Source organism: Garra rufa, chromosome 15 (genome assembly GCF_049309525.1).
Source record: "Garra rufa chromosome 15, GarRuf1.0, whole genome shotgun sequence".
Classification (NCBI taxonomy): domain Eukaryota; kingdom Metazoa; phylum Chordata; class Actinopteri; order Cypriniformes; family Cyprinidae; genus Garra; species Garra rufa.
In genome coordinates, this window is record NC_133375.1 from 45,662,636 (window position 1) to 45,683,779 (window position 21,144).

At 39.6% G+C, this 21,144-nt stretch overlaps 1 protein-coding gene across 3 annotated transcripts in view; it reads left to right on the forward strand.

Annotated features, from left to right (window-relative positions):
* Window positions 1-200: 200 nt before the first annotated feature.
* The window catches only part of spats2 (spermatogenesis associated serine rich 2), a 29,232-nt gene continuing 8,288 nt past the window's right edge, over window positions 201-21,144 (forward strand). The window contains exons 1-11 of one of the 3 annotated variants that reach the window (XM_073819655.1): window positions 201-567; window positions 3,489-3,534; window positions 6,823-6,902; window positions 7,021-7,129; window positions 8,557-8,606; window positions 8,753-8,987; window positions 9,061-9,240; window positions 15,919-16,054; window positions 17,415-17,473; window positions 19,351-19,460; window positions 19,599-19,701. In XM_073819655.1, coding sequence (XP_073675756.1) covers window positions 3,510-3,534; window positions 6,823-6,902; window positions 7,021-7,129; window positions 8,557-8,606; window positions 8,753-8,987; window positions 9,061-9,240; window positions 15,919-16,054; window positions 17,415-17,473; window positions 19,351-19,460; window positions 19,599-19,701 — 1,087 coding nt within the window. In that variant the 5' untranslated portion in view covers window positions 201-567; window positions 3,489-3,509. Of the gene's footprint in view, window positions 568-627; window positions 1,330-1,394; window positions 1,655-3,488; window positions 3,535-6,822; window positions 6,903-7,020; window positions 7,130-8,556; window positions 8,607-8,752; window positions 8,988-9,060; window positions 9,241-15,918; window positions 16,055-17,414; window positions 17,474-19,350; window positions 19,461-19,598; window positions 19,702-21,144 lie in introns of those variants that run through there. The other 2 variants (XM_073819657.1, XM_073819656.1) reach the window with 2 other exon arrangements.

Genomic DNA, 21,144 nt, shown 5'->3' on the forward strand with positions numbered 1-21,144 from the left:
AACCTAATAAGCAAAGAAAAAAAAATCTGCTCAGCATTTAGTATATGGAAATTACTACTATTTTTAATTTTTTCATAAAAAAACACCTGTGGCATTATGCAAACAAACCAGCATTTAAAGGGTTACAATTCTGAAATGAATGGATGTTTGGTATCTATGGATAGAACTGATGCTGATTAAAAAATCCACATCAGTGAAAGTGGAAACAAATATTAATAAATCATATTTTTATGTCAGTTTTTAGACATGGACTGTTTTGTCCATTTTGCACCTGTGTGTAACTTTTTTTTTAAGTTAAAGAATGGAATTAGAGAACAGAGGCTGCTAGAGTTTGATTCCTCTGATCAACGCTGAACCTTTACCCAACTGGGTTTTATTTTTGTCTGGTGCCGCGCGTGCGGATATAAAGCAGGGCGGAAGTGAGGGGCGCGCGCTGGTCGAGCGGAAGTGACGCGTGAGCCGGCTGAAAGAAAAGACAGACGTTCGCGCATAAGCGACCGCACAAAAGTCAAATAAAAGATAGCACGCTGCGTGTGAAGGTGCCGCGGATCTCTGCAGGTCACTCAGGTAAGACATTTCCCGCCATCGCTCCAGTGATTAAAAGCGTTCTATCCTGCGTGAACGCGGCTGCGCGCGTGATGCGAACGCTAACAAAAACACAGCAGCCAGCGCGTCGCAGCGGTGAAACGGCAGCTCGAGGGACGCGTCTAACCGAATGTTTTGTGCAGTTGTTTTCATCTGAGCGTCGTTGTGTGCGCTTTGCTCTCGGTTAGCATACGTTAGCTCCGCGGCTAGCGGAGGCGTTGCTAAGATACTGCCACATAGCCAGCGCGCGCGCCGCAGTGTGATTGACATTATAAACGCTCGCCTCGCTATTAGGAACTCGCTCAGGAGAGATAGAGAGAGCGAATCTCAGCATCGCCGCATAAACACAGACAGATTTAGGAATGAATCGGCAGCGTTCACACAGCACTGATGTGCGCGTGCTGGATGATGAGTGTTTTGACACCTGTCAATCATTCGCGCGCGTCACGTGTGCAGTCTCGCAGTGCCACATCAGCGCGCTCCGGGATTCGGTCCCGCTTCCTGTGGCGGTGGCCCACTTCCAGACGGGAACACAGCGGCGCTTTGTCCGGCTCCAGTTCAGCCTCTTTTCTTCTGCTGCTTCTCACCTTTTCATCGCGCAGGTCGAGTTACGCGTCTTATCGCCGCACGATCCGCGGAACAGGCCGAGCAGGAACTCTGCGCTCGGATGGATCCGGTTCCGATTCGCTGCTGGAATATTCCGGTTGCATAACAGAGATGCGAGCGCCGCGCGCCTCCTCTTTGGTAAACAGCTGCTCGCTTTCCGGTCAGGTTAAATATAGCCCTGAATGCGGCTTCACCTGTTTCACCTGCACAGGTGCGCGATGTGCTGACGTCCGCGTGACGTTCTGCTTGCGTTGCCGCCGGTAGGGAACGGGCGTGAGCGTGTGTGTGAGTGTAAACGTCAGTCCGAGCGCGTACGTGTTTGCATAGTTTAAGTTTCTTTTTCCTGAGAGAGAGAGAGTCTGTGCTCATTGAGCTCATAAAGGAGCCGGTTTACTCCGGGCGAAGCTGAACGCGAGCAACTCTCAGGAAAGAACGACTGAAACGGCTCCGGATCGACTGTAAGGTACTGCTGCCGCCGATGATGATGATGATGATGATGATGATGGGAAAACCATCCGGGAACGGCTTCTCCGTTTGGATTCCCAGTTATTCAGCCAGATGTGTTTCTATAAGGGCGAACGCGATTGAAAGCACGCTTTAATTTCTCACGGACTCTTCAGGTTCGGTTCGGTTCTCTCTAGCGTCTGTTTTGCAGCATAGGATCGAGTCCAAGTGTAGATGTGGAAGTTTGTCCTCGTCTGACCCTGAGTGACTGAAACACGGATAGTTTGTTCAGGATCTGCTGGTTTACACCAGAGTCTCAAGTCGGTCATTAATGATGCTGGGATCAATATTAGTGGATGGTGGTGTAAGTTAGGCTTGGTTAGAAGAATAACCAAACAAATACCAGATATTACAATGTTTGCACTGCAAAGGAGGCACAGAAGCACTGCTCAAGTGGTGTTTAATGCTGATCAGAGATGGCTTAAATTCATATACACAGCGATTAGCACTGTATGCTTTGACACCAGGGCTGAGGTGGGTCTGATTATGGGCCATAATCTGGTTTTGATGCACCTTTCAGTATTTAGACTGAATTTTGAGCTGGGTAAAGGATTAGTTCACTTCCAGAACCAAAAAAGACTGATAATTTACTCACCCCCTTGTCATCCAAGATGTTCATGTCTTTGAGGAAAACATTTCAGGAATGCTCTTCATATAGTGGACTTCTATGGTACCCTGAGTTTGAACTTCCAAAATGCAGTTTAAATGCAGCTTCAAAGGACTCTAAACGATCCCAGACGAGGAAGAAGGGTCTTATCTAGCGAAACGATCGGCCGTTTTTAAATAAAATGTACAATTTATACACTTTTTTTTTTTTTAACGTCAAATACTGGTCTTGTCTAGCTCTGTGATGCACATGTGTACTCTGTGTATTCCAGTTCAAGACAGTTAGGGTATGTCTAAAAACTCGCGTCTCATTTTCTCCTCCAACTTCAGAATCGTCCTACATTTGCAGTTTTTTTGTAAAGGGCATTTGATCTTTGCACAATCACTTTGTAAACACTGGGTCTGTTCTTCTGCAGCGATGGAGGACGATTCTGAAGTTGGAGAAGAAAGTGAGATGGGAGTTTTCCCACATACCCTAACTGTCTTGAACTGGAATACACAGAGTACACACGTGCATCACAGAGCTAGACAAGACCAGCATTTAATATTACAAAGTATATAAATGGTCTTTTTTTTTTTTTTTCTAGACAATAACTATTGTTTCGCTAGATAAGACCCTTCTTCCTCGGCTGGGGTCTTTTAGAGCCCTTTGAAGCTGCATTTAAACTGCATTTCAGAAGTTCAAGCTTTTTAACAATTTCTTTGACTGAAGAAAGAAAGACGTGAACATCTTAAATGACAAAGGGGTGAGTACATTATCTGTAAAATTTTTGTTCTGGAAATGAATAACTCCTTTAAATAAAATTGTGGGTAATGTTTTAGAAAAAATTGTATACAAATGTAATTTCTAAAGTAAAGGCTGGTTCTTCAGTAACAAAAGGCTCTCTGACGTTTCACACGGTTTCTGTCGTCCTGCGATGGAGTGCGGTAAACCATCTTTAGTATTTACTTCGTTCGCTTCAGTCCGGGGCGTGATGGCACTTTAATGATCGATTCACACAAATACTGACTAAAGGTCAGTGGGATTGAGATTGTCGCCACAGTTTGATTCCATGAGTCTGTTGTTGGAGTTGATTCAGCATCTTTTTACATCGAATCTTTCTGCATCTCAATGAGATTCGATCTGTTTTAATTTCAGTCTTAATTACAATGTGAGTTGTTAAACAGATTTTTTTCTCTTCCTATAGAAGTGCAACTGACTGACGAGGATGGCGAGGAAGAGCGGTCATAAAGGTGAGCGATCTCATACTACGATTCGGTTCATATAATCACCGTCAGGACTGGGCAAAACATTGAGGATCAGTAATAGGATCTCCGTACTTATTCTGATTATAGGTTTAGCCTTTTTTTTTTTTTTTTTTTTTTTTTTTTAAGCCATGTTAATTTCACTCTTATGTTGCAAAACAATATTTTTCTTTTTAACCCGCTCACAATTTGAGTGAAAGTTATATATATATTTACTTTCACTAAATGCACACTCCAACATTTCTTGATTGTATTAAATGAAGGATTTCTTTGTTTTTGAAACAACTTGAACTGCTTTTGCATTTTTTTTGTGTTCTCTTGATATTTTTATATTTGTCTGTTTAAATAAGTACATACTTCATATTTTGTAACTGGAGCTGTGCTGTCTGAATCACAAGTCCAGAGTTCAGTGTTTCCGACAGACTCGCATCGGTCGATATCAGACAACATCATTTGATTTTCTCATTGGTCTGAACAAAAACAGGCTGATTGAAAATGCAGATTCATTGGCTGCCAACAGGTGGTGCTTTTGGGGCAGCAGAAACAGCGCTTTCCCTAATAACAGCTGAAAACAAAGCAGTGCTGCGCTCAGAAATTATAGAAAAGATGAAATTGAAACTTTTCTCAATACATTCATATAAAAACTTTTGATTTTGAAACATGCAGTGTTTAAGTTTATTAGATGAAGTCAAAGCTTTTTGGAAAATGTGTTTGTGGAGATCAGTGTTGACAGTGGCAGACCACCACAGATAAATCAATGTATAGGAAATACTGGCGTTATTTCAGAGCAAATGCACTCAAGGCAGTGACGACGACAGGTTTGTTAGTTTGACTCCGATTCTGTCGTTAGACACAAGATCACGACGGCACCGTTAGCATCATTTGTGTTGATGGTTTGTCGTGTTCAGTTGTCTCAAGCAGATGTAGAAGCATCTTCTTATGAGCTGCTGATTCGACTCCTTCATCCGAACGCTGGATGTCCTTCAGATGCTGAACTTTGGAGGCTTTTAGATCTTCGGTAGAAACAGAAATCGCGTCAAAGACTAGACTGCGTTTGATGAATCGTTTCTTTAACGCTTCCCGTGCGGTTGAGTCGCTCGCTCTGCAGTCTCTGGTTTTGTTTGTCAAATGAAAACTTTGCGTTTCAATGACTTTGCAAATTCCTGAACTCTGATCGAAGGGTGGAGGAGCTGAAAGCAGCAGAACGCACTGTAAACTGTACGCAGACGGCATCTTCAGCAGCCTTTGACCCGATTAAACCGCGCCTCGCCGCCGTCGCGTGTCTTTATGGCTGATGTTTCTGACCCGCCGCACGTCTTATCAGTTCCAATGTTGAAGAGCTGGAGAAATGTTGCTCGAAGGGAAATCCTCACGCACACGAAAGCACCAGCATTTCCAGTTGAGACGGTGAATTTTTGTGACAGTCATCCAGGAGTGATGGATACCAGCTCGTGTAGGTGGTATAACAATCCAGTCTAGCTGATGTAGGCGACTCTGAACACCTGAGCCGCACAGATTCCTGTGTGAATTGTAGGTGTGGCTGCATTAACATGAAAATCTGCAGCTGACATCGGCTGATCGAGTTACTGTACTAGTAAACCTGCGGACGCTTATCGGGTTATCTGGCAGATTGGCTGGGGCTTTACTCTCGTGTGTGTGTGTGTGTGTGTGTGTGTGAAATCTGTTGTGCTTTAGTTTATCATCACACACAGGTGCCACACCTGCATTATGTGACAGGAAGTTCACACTGGATGTTCATGTGTAGTCCGTACTATCATCCTTTAGTCACTGATCTGAGAACTGCTGTTCAGTGACTGTCAATCATGCCAGATGATTTGATTAAAGCTCTGGATGTTGTGATGAGAGGAATCTGCTGGTGTTTCTAGATTCATTCTGGTTGAAGAGAGATGACCATCACCTTACAAAATGATCACATACGGAGTATGCATTCAGCAAAACACATTATTCACGGATTGATTGTGTATTTTTATTTTTGTAGTCTCATGAAGCAGAAATGAACCGTGTGAAAATGAGCTCTTAAACTAACGGACCGAAATCACATTTGTGACCCCGTCTTATGTAGCACAGGTATATTTGCAGCAATAGCCAAGAATACATTATATGGGTCAAAATTATCTATTTTTTACATTTTTGTTTCATGAAGATTTTTGTACATTTTCTACTGTAAATATATCAACTTGATTTTTGATTAGTATTGTGCAAGCTAAGAACTTAATTTGGACAACTTTAAAGTCGATTTTCTCAATATTTTAATTTAATTATTATTTTTTGCCTCTGATTCCAGAATTTTTTAGTAGTTGTCTAACCAAATACTGTCCTATCCTAACAAACCAGACATCAATGGAAAACTTTCCAAAAATGACTGATTTTGTGGTCATATGTCTGAGAGCATATGATAATTCTGACTCTGTACAGTTAGAGATGGAAAAGGACAAACATACTGGAAATGAATGTAAAAACAAATTAAATGACAAAGATGTGAGGACCAGTCTAGTCAAGATTATTTATACAGCACTTTTTACAATACAAGTTGTGTCTAAGCAGCTTTACAGTATTAAAATGGGACAATAGTGTGTCAATAATGCAAAAAATCAAATCACAAGTCACACTCTACTATATAAGAAGTTTGTGCGCTTCCTCTGTCTCCCTCAAACGTGAGTTTCTGAGGCCTGTGCTGCTCTAATTTTTGTAAACACACATGATAGTAGTTTTTCACATCTTCACACTGTTGCCTAGTGGTTTGTGTTACTACAAAAACAAAAGTAGATCTGTACTGTAATGCTGCACCGGACTGAATTGTGTTTTCGTTTTGTGCCTGAAGGTTAGGCTGTTACTGTAAAGTGGAGCTGTGATTATAGTCGCCTCTGTTCTAGTTTTACTGCTGGCGGAATTGATGTGTGTTTTTTGTTTTTTTTTGTGTGTGTGTGTTTTTGAATGTAATAACCTTCATGTATTTGACGTGTGTCAGACTGGATAATAAATGTAATATGAAATCACTCTGATGTTGGGATTGGAGGTAGAAGCACTTGGTCTGGACGTCCCGATGGTGAAATGGGGTCTGTGCGATCGTTCCCCGTTCAGCCCCTCCTGTCTCTCTCTGGCTCTTCTCTTGACCTACATATTTTTGGGGAAAAGCTTTAACCGAGATCCTCTGCCAAGAGTTTCTGCGCTGTTGAAGTCGAGCTGCAGTTTTCAGAACTGAACACGTGGAAACTCTGGAAATCTCTCAGTCTCTCCTCCCTCCTCTTTTTCCAGATGTGTCCGGAGTGGTGTTCGACACGCACTCGAAAATGGTCATGTCTCAAGGAGGAACGTTTGAGAAGATGAAGGAAAAGGTACAAATGGCTTTTCTTCTATTTGTCCGTGCGAATGTCCTCTTCCGGTCTTCGCCGTGCTCTTTATGTCTGTGTTTTTACTCTGCTGCGAATCTGAAAATGTTTTGGCTCTCGACAGATAAGCGCTGTGCGAGCTGTGGTTCCCAACAAGAGCAATAATGAGATCGTTCTGGTGCTGCAGCACTTCGAAAACTGCGTGGATCGAGCGGTGCAGGCGTTTGTGGAAGGTACAAACACACAGACACTTTTACTTTTTTTTTTTTTTTAACTTGTTTAGCTTTACTTTTAAGGCGAGACACTGCAGGTGAAAAGGGTAAAATAATAATAATAGTTGTCGCCTTACTTACCCAGATGATTGATTACATTGATAATTGCAAACATTTTTTGTATTACAAGTGTTCTAGAACCTCAGCTTTAAATATGCAAATGATCATTATTTATTGAAATAAGCGCTAATTTGAGCTATTAGAATCAAATGTTTTACAGAGGGAATTTTTATCTTATTTTTGTCACTCAAAATACTTAGAACAGACAGAAAACTAATATATTTTCACAATTTTGGGAGGAATAAAATGTGTACATAATCAAGCAAATTATATATATGAGGGTCAAGGAAGTGAAGATGTCCACATCAAAAGAAATGTACAAAAGTGATTTAATGTCCATAGAAAGGACTTTAAGTGTAAGTAAAGGGTCTACTTTTAAGGTTTCAAATAAGTTTCTGGAGAATAAAATGTGAAAATTTGGTTGAGATAATGTTAGATTGTCATTCAGTGTAACACAGTATTTATGTAAAAATTCTAACAACATGCTTATCCTGACTTCTCATATTACAATAAAAGAATAAGGAACATTAAATTTGATTGTTTTAAATGAGTAAAAAATAGTGACAATTTTAAAAAATGTAGAATTACATTTCTTTAAAATAAGTTTAAAATAAGTTTCTTGTCTTTTAATGTCATAAATTGATTTTTGTTGTAAATATGCCTGACAAGATGTTTTTAATGGGTGTTTTTAATGTAAATTAGAGGAAAATGTATGAGATTTATTTTTCCTCAGCAAAAACAAAAATGCAATTACATTAAACATTTTAAAGCAGTATTGCACTTATTGTTTTTATGCTTACCCTTTTCCGCCTTTTACTCACGAGCAAATCCGACTGTAAAAACCTTCAGGATATAGACAGGAACACAAATGTAAAGTGTGGTTAGTGCTGCTGAAGTGGAGATTTATGGCTCAGTGTAGGAGAAAAAACTCATTTTGAGAAAATGGCCTTTAAAATATGTATTGTAATTTAAATCTAATGACGCAAATGGATAAAGTGCTATAAAAGAAACACTTAACAGTCTCTTATTTCCACTAGTCTGAAAAAACACTCTGAAAAACCAAAAAGTGTAAAATCTCAAACTTGACAAGTGCATGAAAACTGATTTTGCCTTCAGTGTCTCTCCTTACATGAAGCATGAATATAGCCATAGATGCTGGCATGGTGTTAAACAGAAAAGGGGAAAAACAACCACACACCCAATGCCCTCATGCAGGTCTCATGGGAGGCAGTTCTGTGTGTCCCCAGCGTGACGAGACTCTTAACGTGTGTGTCTGTGTGTGTGTGTGTGTCTGTCTCTCTGTGTATGTGTGTGTGTGTGTGTGTTAGGCGGGGCCGTGGAGATCCTGAAGGAGTGGAATGTCACTGGGAAAAAGAAGGTGAGGGAATAAGCTTCAGTCTCAAATCATATCTGACTGTCATGACATAAAACCATAAACGAAAACATGCGGTTTAAATGTTGAGTACTGAGTGTCTCAAAGGTATAAATGTCAGCTGTCGCTTGTGTTCGTTCTGTCGCTCGCAGCCCAAGAAGAAAAAGAAGCCGAAAGCACAAAGCGACGTTCCCGCAGACTCGACCGCTGCCGATTCGGCCCCGGACCCCAAGCTTCAGGAGGCCGTTAACGGTTTCCACGCGAACGGTTCTGCGGCGGCCGACGGCGATTCGCTGGATTCTCTGAGCGAGCAGCTGGACTCCGCCTCCCTGGACGCCGCCGAGCTCGACTCGGAAACCGCCGTCCCTGAGGTTTCGGAGGCCGCAGGTGCGTTTGCTGAGAGCAGGTGATGCCCTGCAGGTGTTTGAGCGCCGATTAACTCTGCCATTCTCTGCCGCAGGTGGAGGCGTGGCTTCCGCACCGAGCCCCGCCCCTCAGCCCAGCACCAATCACGGAGCGCGACAGAACCATCACAGAAACTCCAACAGATCTCAATCCAAGCCCGTTTCCAGCTCCCATAATCCCTCTGCGCCCATTCTGTTTGACGACACGCAGCGAGGTCCTGCCGGCAGAAAGATCGGTAAGAGTTGCTTTATTTTGTGAACGATCGCTCTACGTTGGTCTTTCCTTTCTGCGTCGTAGGGCTGCACGATTATGACAAAAATCACAATTGTCGATTATTGCCTTGAAATTGTAATTGCAATCATTGATTACGATTATCACAGTTTACATTGGTTAATGTTTTAACCCTCAAAGACCGAGACAGCCGTCCGCGGCTAAAAATAACTATTGTTCTTAAATGTTTAATAACTTTTGAACCGCTAATCCAGTCTGAATGCTTTAAAAAGTCACGTAATGCACAGAATCTACTCTTTTCGTACTCTGTCTCATGTGGATATTCAGAGGCTCCGTGGTGAGCGTGATTGCGTCATCACATTTCCTCAGCACTGATTTGTCAGGTGAAATCAATACGTTTCGGTCCTCTGAGCCAAACAGGAACGATTGTTGATGCTTAGTCCCACCCCTGTGCCCAGATTGGTTCAAACTGTCATCTATTCCACCAATAAACATAGGTTTTGGTCTTTTGAACCACCGATGAGCAAGTTTCTTTGGAAATCTGAACAAACGCAAAGTGAAAGCGAAGTGCGTCTTGCGTGCATGAAAACAAACGCAAAATAAGACATTTGCATGACAGCATTCTTTGAAAATGTACAGAAATATTCAGGACAGAGCCCTTTGACATAACACAAACCAAAAACAAAGATGAAACAGCAGTACATATCGGATAAAGCTCTGGAATGCAGGTTTTCGCTTCACTAGGCGATGTCCCGGTGAAATAGATTCTGACGCAGACTACAGCCAGCGGATCCATCTATTTGGTTAATTAGTTTGTATTCTTATATAGTTTGTAAAGATTATTTTCACTATTTTTTCGGTTGCACTCTGTATATTTCGCTCTCATTTTGTGAATAATTTGGACTGTTTATTTTTTTTGTGCAATTTTTCTTGTGCTACTTTCCACACTGTTTGTGTTTGTTAATCCTCAGATTAAGAATATATTTATCTGAAAAAGTAACTTATTTTTACTGTTTTGCTATTATATAACACTGTTTCTGCTATGACTTTACTCCTGAAACGTTTTTTTGGCCTGTTTTTCACTGAAAACAGTGGTTCTCAATCCTGGTCCTGGAGGACCCCTGCTCTGCACATGTTACATGTCTCCCTTATTTAACACACCTGAATGAGATCTTCAGCTTGTTAGTTCAGTTCATGGATCTCTACTAATGAGCTGATAATCTCAATCAGGTGTGTTAAATAAGGGAGACATGCAAAATGTGCAGAGCAGGGGTCCCCCAGGACCAGGATTGAGAACCACTGGTGTAAAAGACCTAAATACAAATTTCTAATAAAAAAATCCAAACTTCAGGAGTTTTTGTTTGAGTAAAAGTAAAAAAACACCCGATTGTTGCTAGCGTTTTTCCTAAAATTCTGGAAATTCACTAATTTTTAGAGAAAACGAAAGGAAAAATATAATTTTAAATAAGATAGACATAAAGTTCAAGTTCTTTTGTTTATAATGATATATGAAAATTGATGCTGACCGCTAAAATAGGTCTGAAAAAACAAAGAAATATACAGGTGCCTCAGGTGCCCCAAAAATGTTGTAGGTCTTTAAGGGTTAAATAGCTTTATACTATTGTTTGAAGCAACTGCATGCCATAATTTTATATAAAAATAAAAAAGATGAAAAGCTCTTCCTGAAATACTTTTATTGCTTTTGTTTGGTTTCTTTAAATAACAATATGCATAGGGATATGCCGATATCAATTTCCATGTTGGGATTAATCGATAATACTTTTATTAAGGTATACAGTATTAGCATGATATTGACATTTGTTTGCAAAAAAGTGGTTACAGTATAACGGGTTTAATAACTATTTTCTTGTAACAAAAATAACTGAACGTTTAAATACAATAAAGCAATACACAAGTATAAAGTTAAAAGATTTACACAAAGTGCAAAAGAATTATAAAGACTAATAGTTATCAGTTTACAGTAAGATCTCTTAGTTAATGCATTAATATTCACAATGAGCAATACCTACATTTGCTAAATAAGTTATTCTTTAACAAAAAATACAACTCTTAGATTGTTAGCTCATTGAAATAACACAGTTGCAACTTTTTTTTTAACTGTTTATTAAATATTGGAATGACCGAAGATTAATGAATGTTTAGAAGAATTGTCATTGGCAGTTTGTGTATATAGCCTATGTAAGTCTAAATATTGAAGTGTGATGAACATTAATTAGAAATTTGATTACTGCGTCGAACATGACTGAAGACTAAATGAAAGCCGGTGTGGCGTTGAGATCTTCCTGCCGCTTCATCGACTGTTTAAACGGCCTGAATAAAACTGGAGTGCCAAAAAATAAGCATCGAAACACACAAATGATTCTTCTGATTTTAATGCATTCAAATAAAACGGCAATTAATAATGGATGGTGTATTTCTGGCTCTGCCTGTCTCTTTATGAGAGAACAAATAAGACAACACGCATAAAGAAACCAGGGATGTGCGCAACAACTAATTTGATAGTCATTTAAACAAGTTTTGTATCTGACAAGTGTAGAATAGGGCTGCAACTAACGATTATTTTGATAATCGATTCGTTGGCCGATTATTTTTCCGATTAATCGATTAGTTGGCTTAATTCCCATTTTCTTTTCTTTTTTGGTCAAAATCACACTATTCCACATTCTGAATGCTATGAGAACACAGTGCTTAACAATGTATTAGACCACCGATCTGAAGAAAAACACATTATAACAAGCATAAAATAGTGTTTCTGCTATTTATTGTGCCGTGGCGGTGTTTAAACTGCAAAGCCCCAGCTAAAGTAATTACCATGAATGTGTCAGAGGAAAAAGTAAGGAGCTATTAAATTTTTTTTTTTTTTTATTAATAAACTAGGGTTTTCTGAGTCTGTGTCGCGAAGATGAAGTTGACGATCCTGATGCCTAAATGTATATTTATGGATTAGGCCTATAGCTAATAAAATTGTTTTGTTTTCGATTTGAATTATTTCGTTTTATAGTAGTAAATTATTTAAATTCAATTTATTACTCTTACCTTTATGAGCGAAAATTAAGTTTCACATAGCGCTGGCGGCACCAAAGCTTTCACTCTCCGCACAAACGACTGGAAATGCGCCTATTAGCACACATTTATCTTGGTTAAAGGAGAACTCCGGTGTGATATTGACCTAAAGTGTATTGAATCATGATACCGAGTGTGAACGTACCTTGCATATTTCATCTCGGTTTGTGTCCAGCTGTCCGAGATCTGGGGTCAGTTAGCCGATGCTCACAACAGCTTGTCAATGAAAGTCAATCGGGCATCGAAGTAGCCATGTAAATAAATCACTGTTTTACGCCATTTACGAGGCACAAAGTAGCTCCACACTTCATTGGTAGACTTCCTAGGGCCTTGACATTTAAAACGAGACATTGAGAACTCAGAAAAAGCACCGGTAGTTTATTTACAAGAAGATTTATACAGACATCTTCCACCAGGAACAGAGCAGTCGCCGCCATCTTAAATGTAGTCACGATAAATCGAGTGTGGAGCACCAATGAATTTATCAGGTTATCAACGTATCAGGTTGTAGTTTCCTTCGTGCTCGACACTCGACTTATCGTGACTACATTTAAGATGGCGGCGACTGCTCTGTTCCTGGTGGAAGATGTCTGTATAAATCTTCTTGTAAATAAACTACCGGTGCTTTTTCTGAGTTCTCAATGTCTCGTTTTAAATGTCAGGGCCCTAGGAAGTCTACCAATGAAGTGTGGAGCTACTTTGTGCCTCGTAAATGGCGTAAAACAGTGATTTATTTACATGGCTACTTCGATGCCCGATTGACTTTCATTGACAAGCTGTTGTGAGCATCGGCTAACTGACCCCAGATTTCGGACAGCTGGACACAAACCGAGATGAAATATGCAAGGTACGTTCACACTCGGTATCATGATTCAATACACTTTAGGTCAATATCACACCGGAGTTCTCCTTTAAACGAATAAACTAATATTGTGATATGCTTTAAGTGGTTTTTTTTTTTTTATATCTAAGGATTTTAATGTAAATCGTGGTGACCTGAGAAGGCTGAATGGATCTGTCTGCCGCCGGCCGCTTGCGGTCGTTACTTTAAAAAAACTAAAACTTGAATTTCACAAAAAAATGTGTTCCAGATATATTTCTAAATTTTATAAACTAAAGAAACGAAAATAAATGTCATTACTTTGCTATTAAAAACAGCAGCTGTGCAATGGGGAAGAGAAAGAGGAAAAAAAGCCAGGTTCCAGTCGGACTCGGGCCAGTAATTCTGATCAGCTGATGAGGTTGTTAGGAATATTTTGGAACGAATGATTGTTTAATAGCCTATGTTACACTTATTTAGGCTACTTTTTATTTAAATGTACTATTTCTTTGATTTATTTTAGTGTTTTGTAGGCTGCTTGTTCACCGACGGAATTGCTAAAATAGACGCACGTTTGTTAATAATGTTTGAGTCTCCCTTATATAAAACACCGCACCACCGGCGATGGTAAAAATCTGCCACGTCACAGCCCTACAGTTCCTACCCTCCATAAATATGTGCACTACATGTTGTATTTAAATCTAAATTTAACATTCAACGACTGATGTTTCAGCACAATGAATGTTTTTGCGCTGAGTATTAATTGTCTCCCGGTCTGTGTTCTGTGTTCCAGTCTGACGCTCATTCAGTAAAGATTTAAAGTTAACACAGACTGCCAGAATGGACTTTATGCATAAATGGAAATGCTCTTGTGAATGTGTGACGTTTACAGATAAGGATATGACCGTAAACTGAAAGTGTTCATGCTGAGGATGCAAACGGATCTCAAAGCGTCTCACAGGGCGAGCCATTACTCTATTAGCTTCAAGTTAAAAATGAGGAATTCTCATGTTTTGTGCAGCTTGGATCACGTAACTCTCCTGCAGCATCTCAGTCTGTTTCCTCCACTATTTTTAGATGCATTTTGTCCATTGAAATGCGTCATTCTGTAATTTGACGTGATTCTCTGAAGTTATACGTGCATTGTGGGCCGACCCCATTAATCCATGATGAGAATCGTTGTCGACGGATTTCATTATTGATAATTGATTTTATCGATTAGTTGTTGCAGCCCTAGAGTAGAAGCAAGATGCTAAGAAAGAAACCTGCGTGTGTGTATATAATAGCCTACATTTGAAATGCTTATCTCTAAATTACACTGTCAAATCCCTCAATGAGTTCCACTTGCCTCGCGTTATCATTTAATTTGAGGCAGTCGTTAAAGAGGAAAAAAAGAAGAGCGTACACGTAATGTCAGCCCATGCTGAAGGGATAGTTCACCCAAAGATGAAAATGTGATGTTTATCCCCAGCGCATCCAAGATGTCAGTAGAACACAAACCAACATTTTTTACTGTTTAACCAGAGCGTTCAGCTGTGTTCAAACCTGTGACTGGTCCCAGGGGCCGGATTCAAGAAACATTCCTTAGAACAAATTTCTTCTTAACTTCCATTTTCTTATTATTTCCTAAAATAAGAAAACAGAATATTTTGTTTTCCCAAAAATTCATCTTAAGAACATTCTTATCTTATTACTTAATATTGTTCTTAAGACAATTTTCAAGAAAATTCTAATTCTTGAAAAGTCTTCTTAAAAACCATCATAAATAACTTCTTGAAGTTGGGATAGCCCGAGACTTGTCTTAAATCCCAAATAGTGAGAATTATTTAATGAATTTATTGCGTTATTTCAAATGAATTGTTCTATATAAGCATTGCAACACTACTAGCTACAGATCATACATATTAGGACTATTAATAGAGATGAGCAGGAGTTGTCTGAAGTGGCAGTGATGAATGATAATGAAAACAATGATGGATCATGATTAGCCCATATATGACTCTACTTTTTGCTGAGATCAAAACTCAGTAGCAACTCTACAAAAAAAGATTTAATTGAACTTTTTTTGTTTGTTTGTTTTATTTAACCTATAATTATTAATTTAACCTATAATTTAGCCTATAATTTAACCTATAAATACGTCATGATCTTTGGCAGTATTTAGCGCATATGCACAGGACACGTTTGCTGTAGCAGAGCAGAAACGCATACCGGAAGCGTTCATTTGGATGAGGGCACGAAAACGGCACAACAATGAATAAAACAGATCGTCGAAGCTTAAGACGGACCCTTTAAAAGTTACTGTTTAAAAACACGGCGCATTAAAAACGTGAAGCCGAGCGCCAGTGAAGATCGTGACGAAAATAGTGTGTGTGCTTATTATGATTATTAGGATAATCTGCAGAAACCACAAAAAAAGACAATAAAGTGCGAGTTTATCAATGCGTCTTTAGCCATGTATTCATGTATAATTTTCTTAAGAAAAAAATTAAGATGTTCTTAAGAACACATTTGAGAACTACTTAAGAATATTTCAAGAAATGCACTTAAGAACATTCTTATGAACTTCTTAGAAATTATCTTAAGAAATTTCTTAATTTGTTTCTTAAGATAAATTCTAAGAAGTTCATGAGAATGTTGTAATGATGTTTGTGAAACGGCCCCAGATGTCTAGTTCTGACGGGAACCCGATGGCTGGAGGTTTTGGGGCTGGAGCGCTGTTAGTAGAGCTTGTGTGTTCACGAGATGCTTTGTGAAGACCTGGTGTTGTTTTGTCAGGGCCTAACGCCGATCGCTCCGCGAAGGACCTGCAGAGATGTGCGGCGTCTCTGTCCCGCTACAGAGTGGTGGTGAGAGACGAGATGGACTCCTCCATCAAGAGGATAAAGCAGACGTTTGCTGAGCTGCAGAGCTGGTATGCAGTGCACACACACACACTGAAGGCTCTCACACAGGGCTGCGCAATTAATCTAAATCAAAATCGAATTTTTCCAAAGATTTCTGGTTTACGTTTTTGAGTTATTGAATTTGATTTTTTTTGGGGGGTTTATAGATTTCAGCCAATATGCAGCAATTGAGTATTATAGCCAAATGGTAGCTATTGATATTTTTGTATTATACCATCAGCTTTTAGGTTTTGGCTGACTGAACTTTTTTTTTTTTTTTACTGACGTATAAGACATTAAATATGAAATAAAAAAAGCATGTTTTCAATGAATTAAATAAATTTAAAAAAACACCAAAAATTGCATGAATGGATAGTTTTTATTTTAGCGAAGACAGTGATGTGACATTTATTGAAAAAAATTAAATAAAAATTGGGATCACACCTGAGACCTTCGTGCCCAAATTTGTCCAGGAAGGACCGATTAAGGGCTGCTATATGAAGGATGCTTGAGGGTTAACCCTTGTGCGACCTTATGGACATTTATGTCCATTTCAGATTAGTTTTTTGTTATAAGTGTGCTTGTGTTAATGCCAACTGCATACATTTTGGCTCAGGTGTTTATTTTTCTTGAAATTTTAATATTTCACCATCATTTTCTTAAAAAAAAATCAATTTTACCCTCTGTACAAAAAATACTCGCACTCAGGACCTTAAGAACAAAAACGCAATTATTTAACCCAGGGCCATTTGACTAAAATGATGCAATATTTGCTAATAGGCTGCAAATTTTACATTTTTCTCATTTTTACTAGATTGTGCCCTTTTTTTTTCCTTCAAGTTTGGCATATACATTTTTTTTAATCTAACACTACATAAATATAAATGCCTCAAAATGAATGTTGTTGTTTTTCACTGACACACCCAAGAACCTAATAAGCAAAGAAAAAAAAATTCTGCTCAGCATTTACCATTTAGTATATGGAAATTACTACTATTTTTCATTTTTTCATAAAAAAACACCTGTGGCATTATGCAAACAAACCAGCATTTAAAGGGTTACAACTCTGAAAATGAATGAATGTTTGGTATCTATGGATAGAACTGATGCTGGTTAAACAATCCACATCAGTCAAAGTGGAAACAAATATCAATAAAACATATTTTTATGACCATTTTTGGACAATGGGTATTTTTGTCCATTTTGCACCTGTGTGTAACTTTTTTTTTTTTTTGACGCACAAGGGTTAAAGAGCATCATTTTCTCTTCACACTCAGTTTTTGTTGGTCCTTTTTTGCTTCTTTGACTGTACAAGTATTGATTCTCCTGTTGTCTTTGTTAGTAAAGCACAATGAAAAGTGTCTGTAACTGTTGCTGTTCTCTGTTCAGTCTCATGGATCGAGAGGTGGCGCTGCTCACAGAGATGGACAACGTCAAAGCAGAAGCCTGTGAGTAGAACGGCTCTGATGCACAAACGGTCCGTCTGGCGTTCAGACTGACACACATTTACACTTCAGCTCCTCACGATTCCTTTCCTAATGACAGTGGAATGTACACCGCAAAAATAAATGGCATCGGAATGGGGCGAGTGCTTAATTTACATGCAGTCAACTCTGCAGTTGGGATCAGAAGTACTTTTTCCTTTAATAACTGTTGAGATCACGTCATTTACACATGATGTAGGATAGAACACTACACTCATATTTAGGGGACATTGTCTGTCAAACATACTTTTTTATTCTGTTAATACGCTTGTTAAGCAAATTAATCCTAAATTAGCTTGTGTTCATGAACTGACTTTCTCATTATTTTGTACTGTTCCCTGAGGTCCGCTTATAGAGTTATCAAGATCACCGTCGGATCCGATATAGTCGGCACAGCGTCGTCTTTTAGTTTCGATCTTTCTGAAAATTCCATGTCGAATTGTGCCTTGTTTGTAAACGAATCTGCGGGAGAATGAAGAGAAGAAAGGACTAAGCTCTCACCGAAGCGGTCTGGAACTTCATTAACAATAAAGTTCATCCACACTTTCCTAACATTAGGATCAGACTGTTTTTCCACAACTTGACTCTGCACAGCGTTTTGTTGTATTCTGAGTAGATATTTTTAAGTTAGAACACCCAATTTCTTTTTAGTAATGCACCGATCTTGATTCTTTATGGTCGATTCTGATTGCAGATGTTTTACAAGCAAATGGGCTGATTCTGAAAGCCTTTTTTATATATTTATTTTACGCCTTAAGCAAGGGACAAGAATGAATGAAAATATGAGTGCATGAACAAGATGTTTGTTTTCTCTATTATAGGTACAGCCATTTAAATTAGAGACAGCCAATGCATTTTTAAACAATCTACAGTAGAAACAACAAAAAATAAACGACACAGTTCTTTCTTAGTCGTGTAGACAATAAATGCAGGATCAAAGTAGGCTACTCTTTCATATTCAAAGTGCAAATAGAGACCGAATTTTTCAGGCATGATACAGAGCTATAGACACAATACAGCTTATTATAGCCCACATACTAATAACAGCCTAGATATGTTATGTAGCCTATTTGCGCGCATTGGGGAGTCGCTCTCTAAACGTGGGGTGTTAAAATTGCTCTTGAATGCGTGTGCGCGTTTGACTTTTGGTTTCGTTTTAACAATCGCACGAATCTCTCGACGGCGCTGAGCGTGCATTCTACAATACAAGAGATTACTTTAACAAAACCATTTGAAAGTGGGAGGACACCAACGGGATTTTGAAAAGCGTGTCTCCAGTGGAAATTACGGCCCTGTGCGAGTGGAACTCTGCCGCTGAGTTATCATCTGATGTGAATGTATGCGGCGTTGGACAGTATATTGAGACGGAGGCGGCAGAATTGTATCTGACAATGTACGCTGCAGCACGAAATAGATTTCTTCAAAAGCAGATTGTGGAGACCTTTTAATTGTCCACAATCAAAAGAGAGAATGGTGAACCTGTCACCGCATCAGCTCACAGCAGTCTGTGCAGTAGTTGGGCTCGCCAAAGTTTTGTAAAGAAATGAAACCAAGTCGCAACACAACAATTTCTCTCACTCACACAAATGCTCCCAAATATATTTTGAGGTCGCGCAGGTTAAATTTTGGGAGCATATGCGACCAAAACGGTCGCAATTTCGAGCCCTGATCAAGTCATCTTTATCATTTGGTTTCTGCAATTAAGATCAAGATGGTTTCTCAGTTCATGACCCTTTAAATTTATTTGGTTTCTGTTGTAAATGAATAACTCAAGTGTGGCTTTCACCATGAAAAAGTATGCCGTTCAGTGAGGTTGATCAGCTGTGTGTTTTTCGTGACAGTGGCGATCCTGGATGGCCGTCAGAAGAAAGCAGAAGAGTTGAAGAGACTTGCTGACAAATCAGCATCACTGACAGAGGAGCAGCTCGCTGAACTACGGGCTGACATCAAGGTACACGCTCACGCTCACACACACACGCTCACACACACGCACTCACACACACACACACACACACACACACACACACACACAGAGCAGTGTAAATCATCTTCATTTGCAACGGTCTAATGCACAACTCTCTCTCTCCAGCACTTTGTCAGTGAGCGCAAGTATGACGAGGATCTTGGTAAAGCTGTGAAATTCTCCCATGATCTGGAGCCTCTGAAGTGCAGCATCATGTCGTTTGGATCAGGTGGGTCAGTGAGTGGGACTAGGGTTGCCAGGGTTGTGGTTTTCCGTCCAGCCACAGGAGAAAATGCAGTGCTGCGTTTGTTGGGATAACCATATACAGTGGTGTGAAAGTGTTAAGCCCCCTTCCTGATTTTTTTTTTTTTTGCATGTTTGTCACACTTTAATGTTTCAGATCAAACAAATTTAAATATTAATCAAAGATAACACAAGTAAACATAACATGCAGTTTTTAAATGAAGGGGTTTTTGTTATGAAGGGGAAAACAAAATCCAAACCCACATGGCCCTGTGTTTAAAAAAAAAAAGTGACCCAGTTTTGCCAGAAAACATCTTGATGATCCCAAAGACTTTTGGGAAAATACTTTGTGGACTGACGAGAAAAAAGTTGAACTTTTTGGAAGGTGTGTGTCCCATTACATCTGGCCTAAAAGTAATACAGCATTTCAGAAAAAAGACATCATACCAACAGTTAAATCTGGTGGTGATGGTCTGGGTTTCTGGACCTGGAAGACTTGCTGTGATGAATGGAATCATGAATTCTGCTGTCTACCAAAAAATCCTGAAGGACAATGTCCAGCCATCTGTTCATGACCTCAAGCTGAAGCGGACTTGGGTTCTGCAGCAAGTCAAGTCAAGTCACCTTTATTTATATAGCGCTTTTAACAAAACAGATTGTGTCAAAGCAACTGCACAGTATTTAAACAGAACAATAGTGTGTAAGTAACGCATTATTGTAGATAATCAATTGTCAGTTAAAGGCAGTTCATCAATGAATTCAGTGATATCATCGTCAGTTCAGTTCAAATAGTATACGATATCGCTGGAAAATGTCCCCAACTAAGCAAGCCAGAGACGACAGCGGCAAGGAACCAAAACTCCACAGGTGACAGAAATGGAGAAAAAAACCTTGGGAGAAACCAGGCTCAGTCGGGGGACCAGTTCTCCTCTGGCCAGACCAAACCAGCAGTTTGTACCAATGTCCGATTGTAGAGAACTCATCAGGATCCTGTGGTGTAGTGCCGATGGCCGTCTAGGTTGGTGAGGTCTTTAGTGATGATCCGCCTTGGAGCTCATCTGGTTGACATCCACAGCTATTGAAGTCATCTCTAGGTGGTGATCCATGATCTAAGCCGGTGCGGACTGGATCCGGGGGACTGCAGTGACCATCTGATCCGGATACAGGCTGGGTCTGGTGGCTACGGTGACCTCGGAATAAGAATGAAACAGACTAATATTAGCGTAGATGCCATTCTTTTTACGATGCAACGAGTGCATCAGGTGTTATGGAAGGTGTTTTCGGTTCCGGTTGACCTAATTAATGCAGCCTAACAATCCTTTAACGGATTTGAATTATAGGAATGTGTTAATGTTTTATGTGTAAGCCAGGTTAAAGAGATGTGTCTTTAATCTAGATTTAAACTGACAGAGTGTGTCTGCCTCCCGAA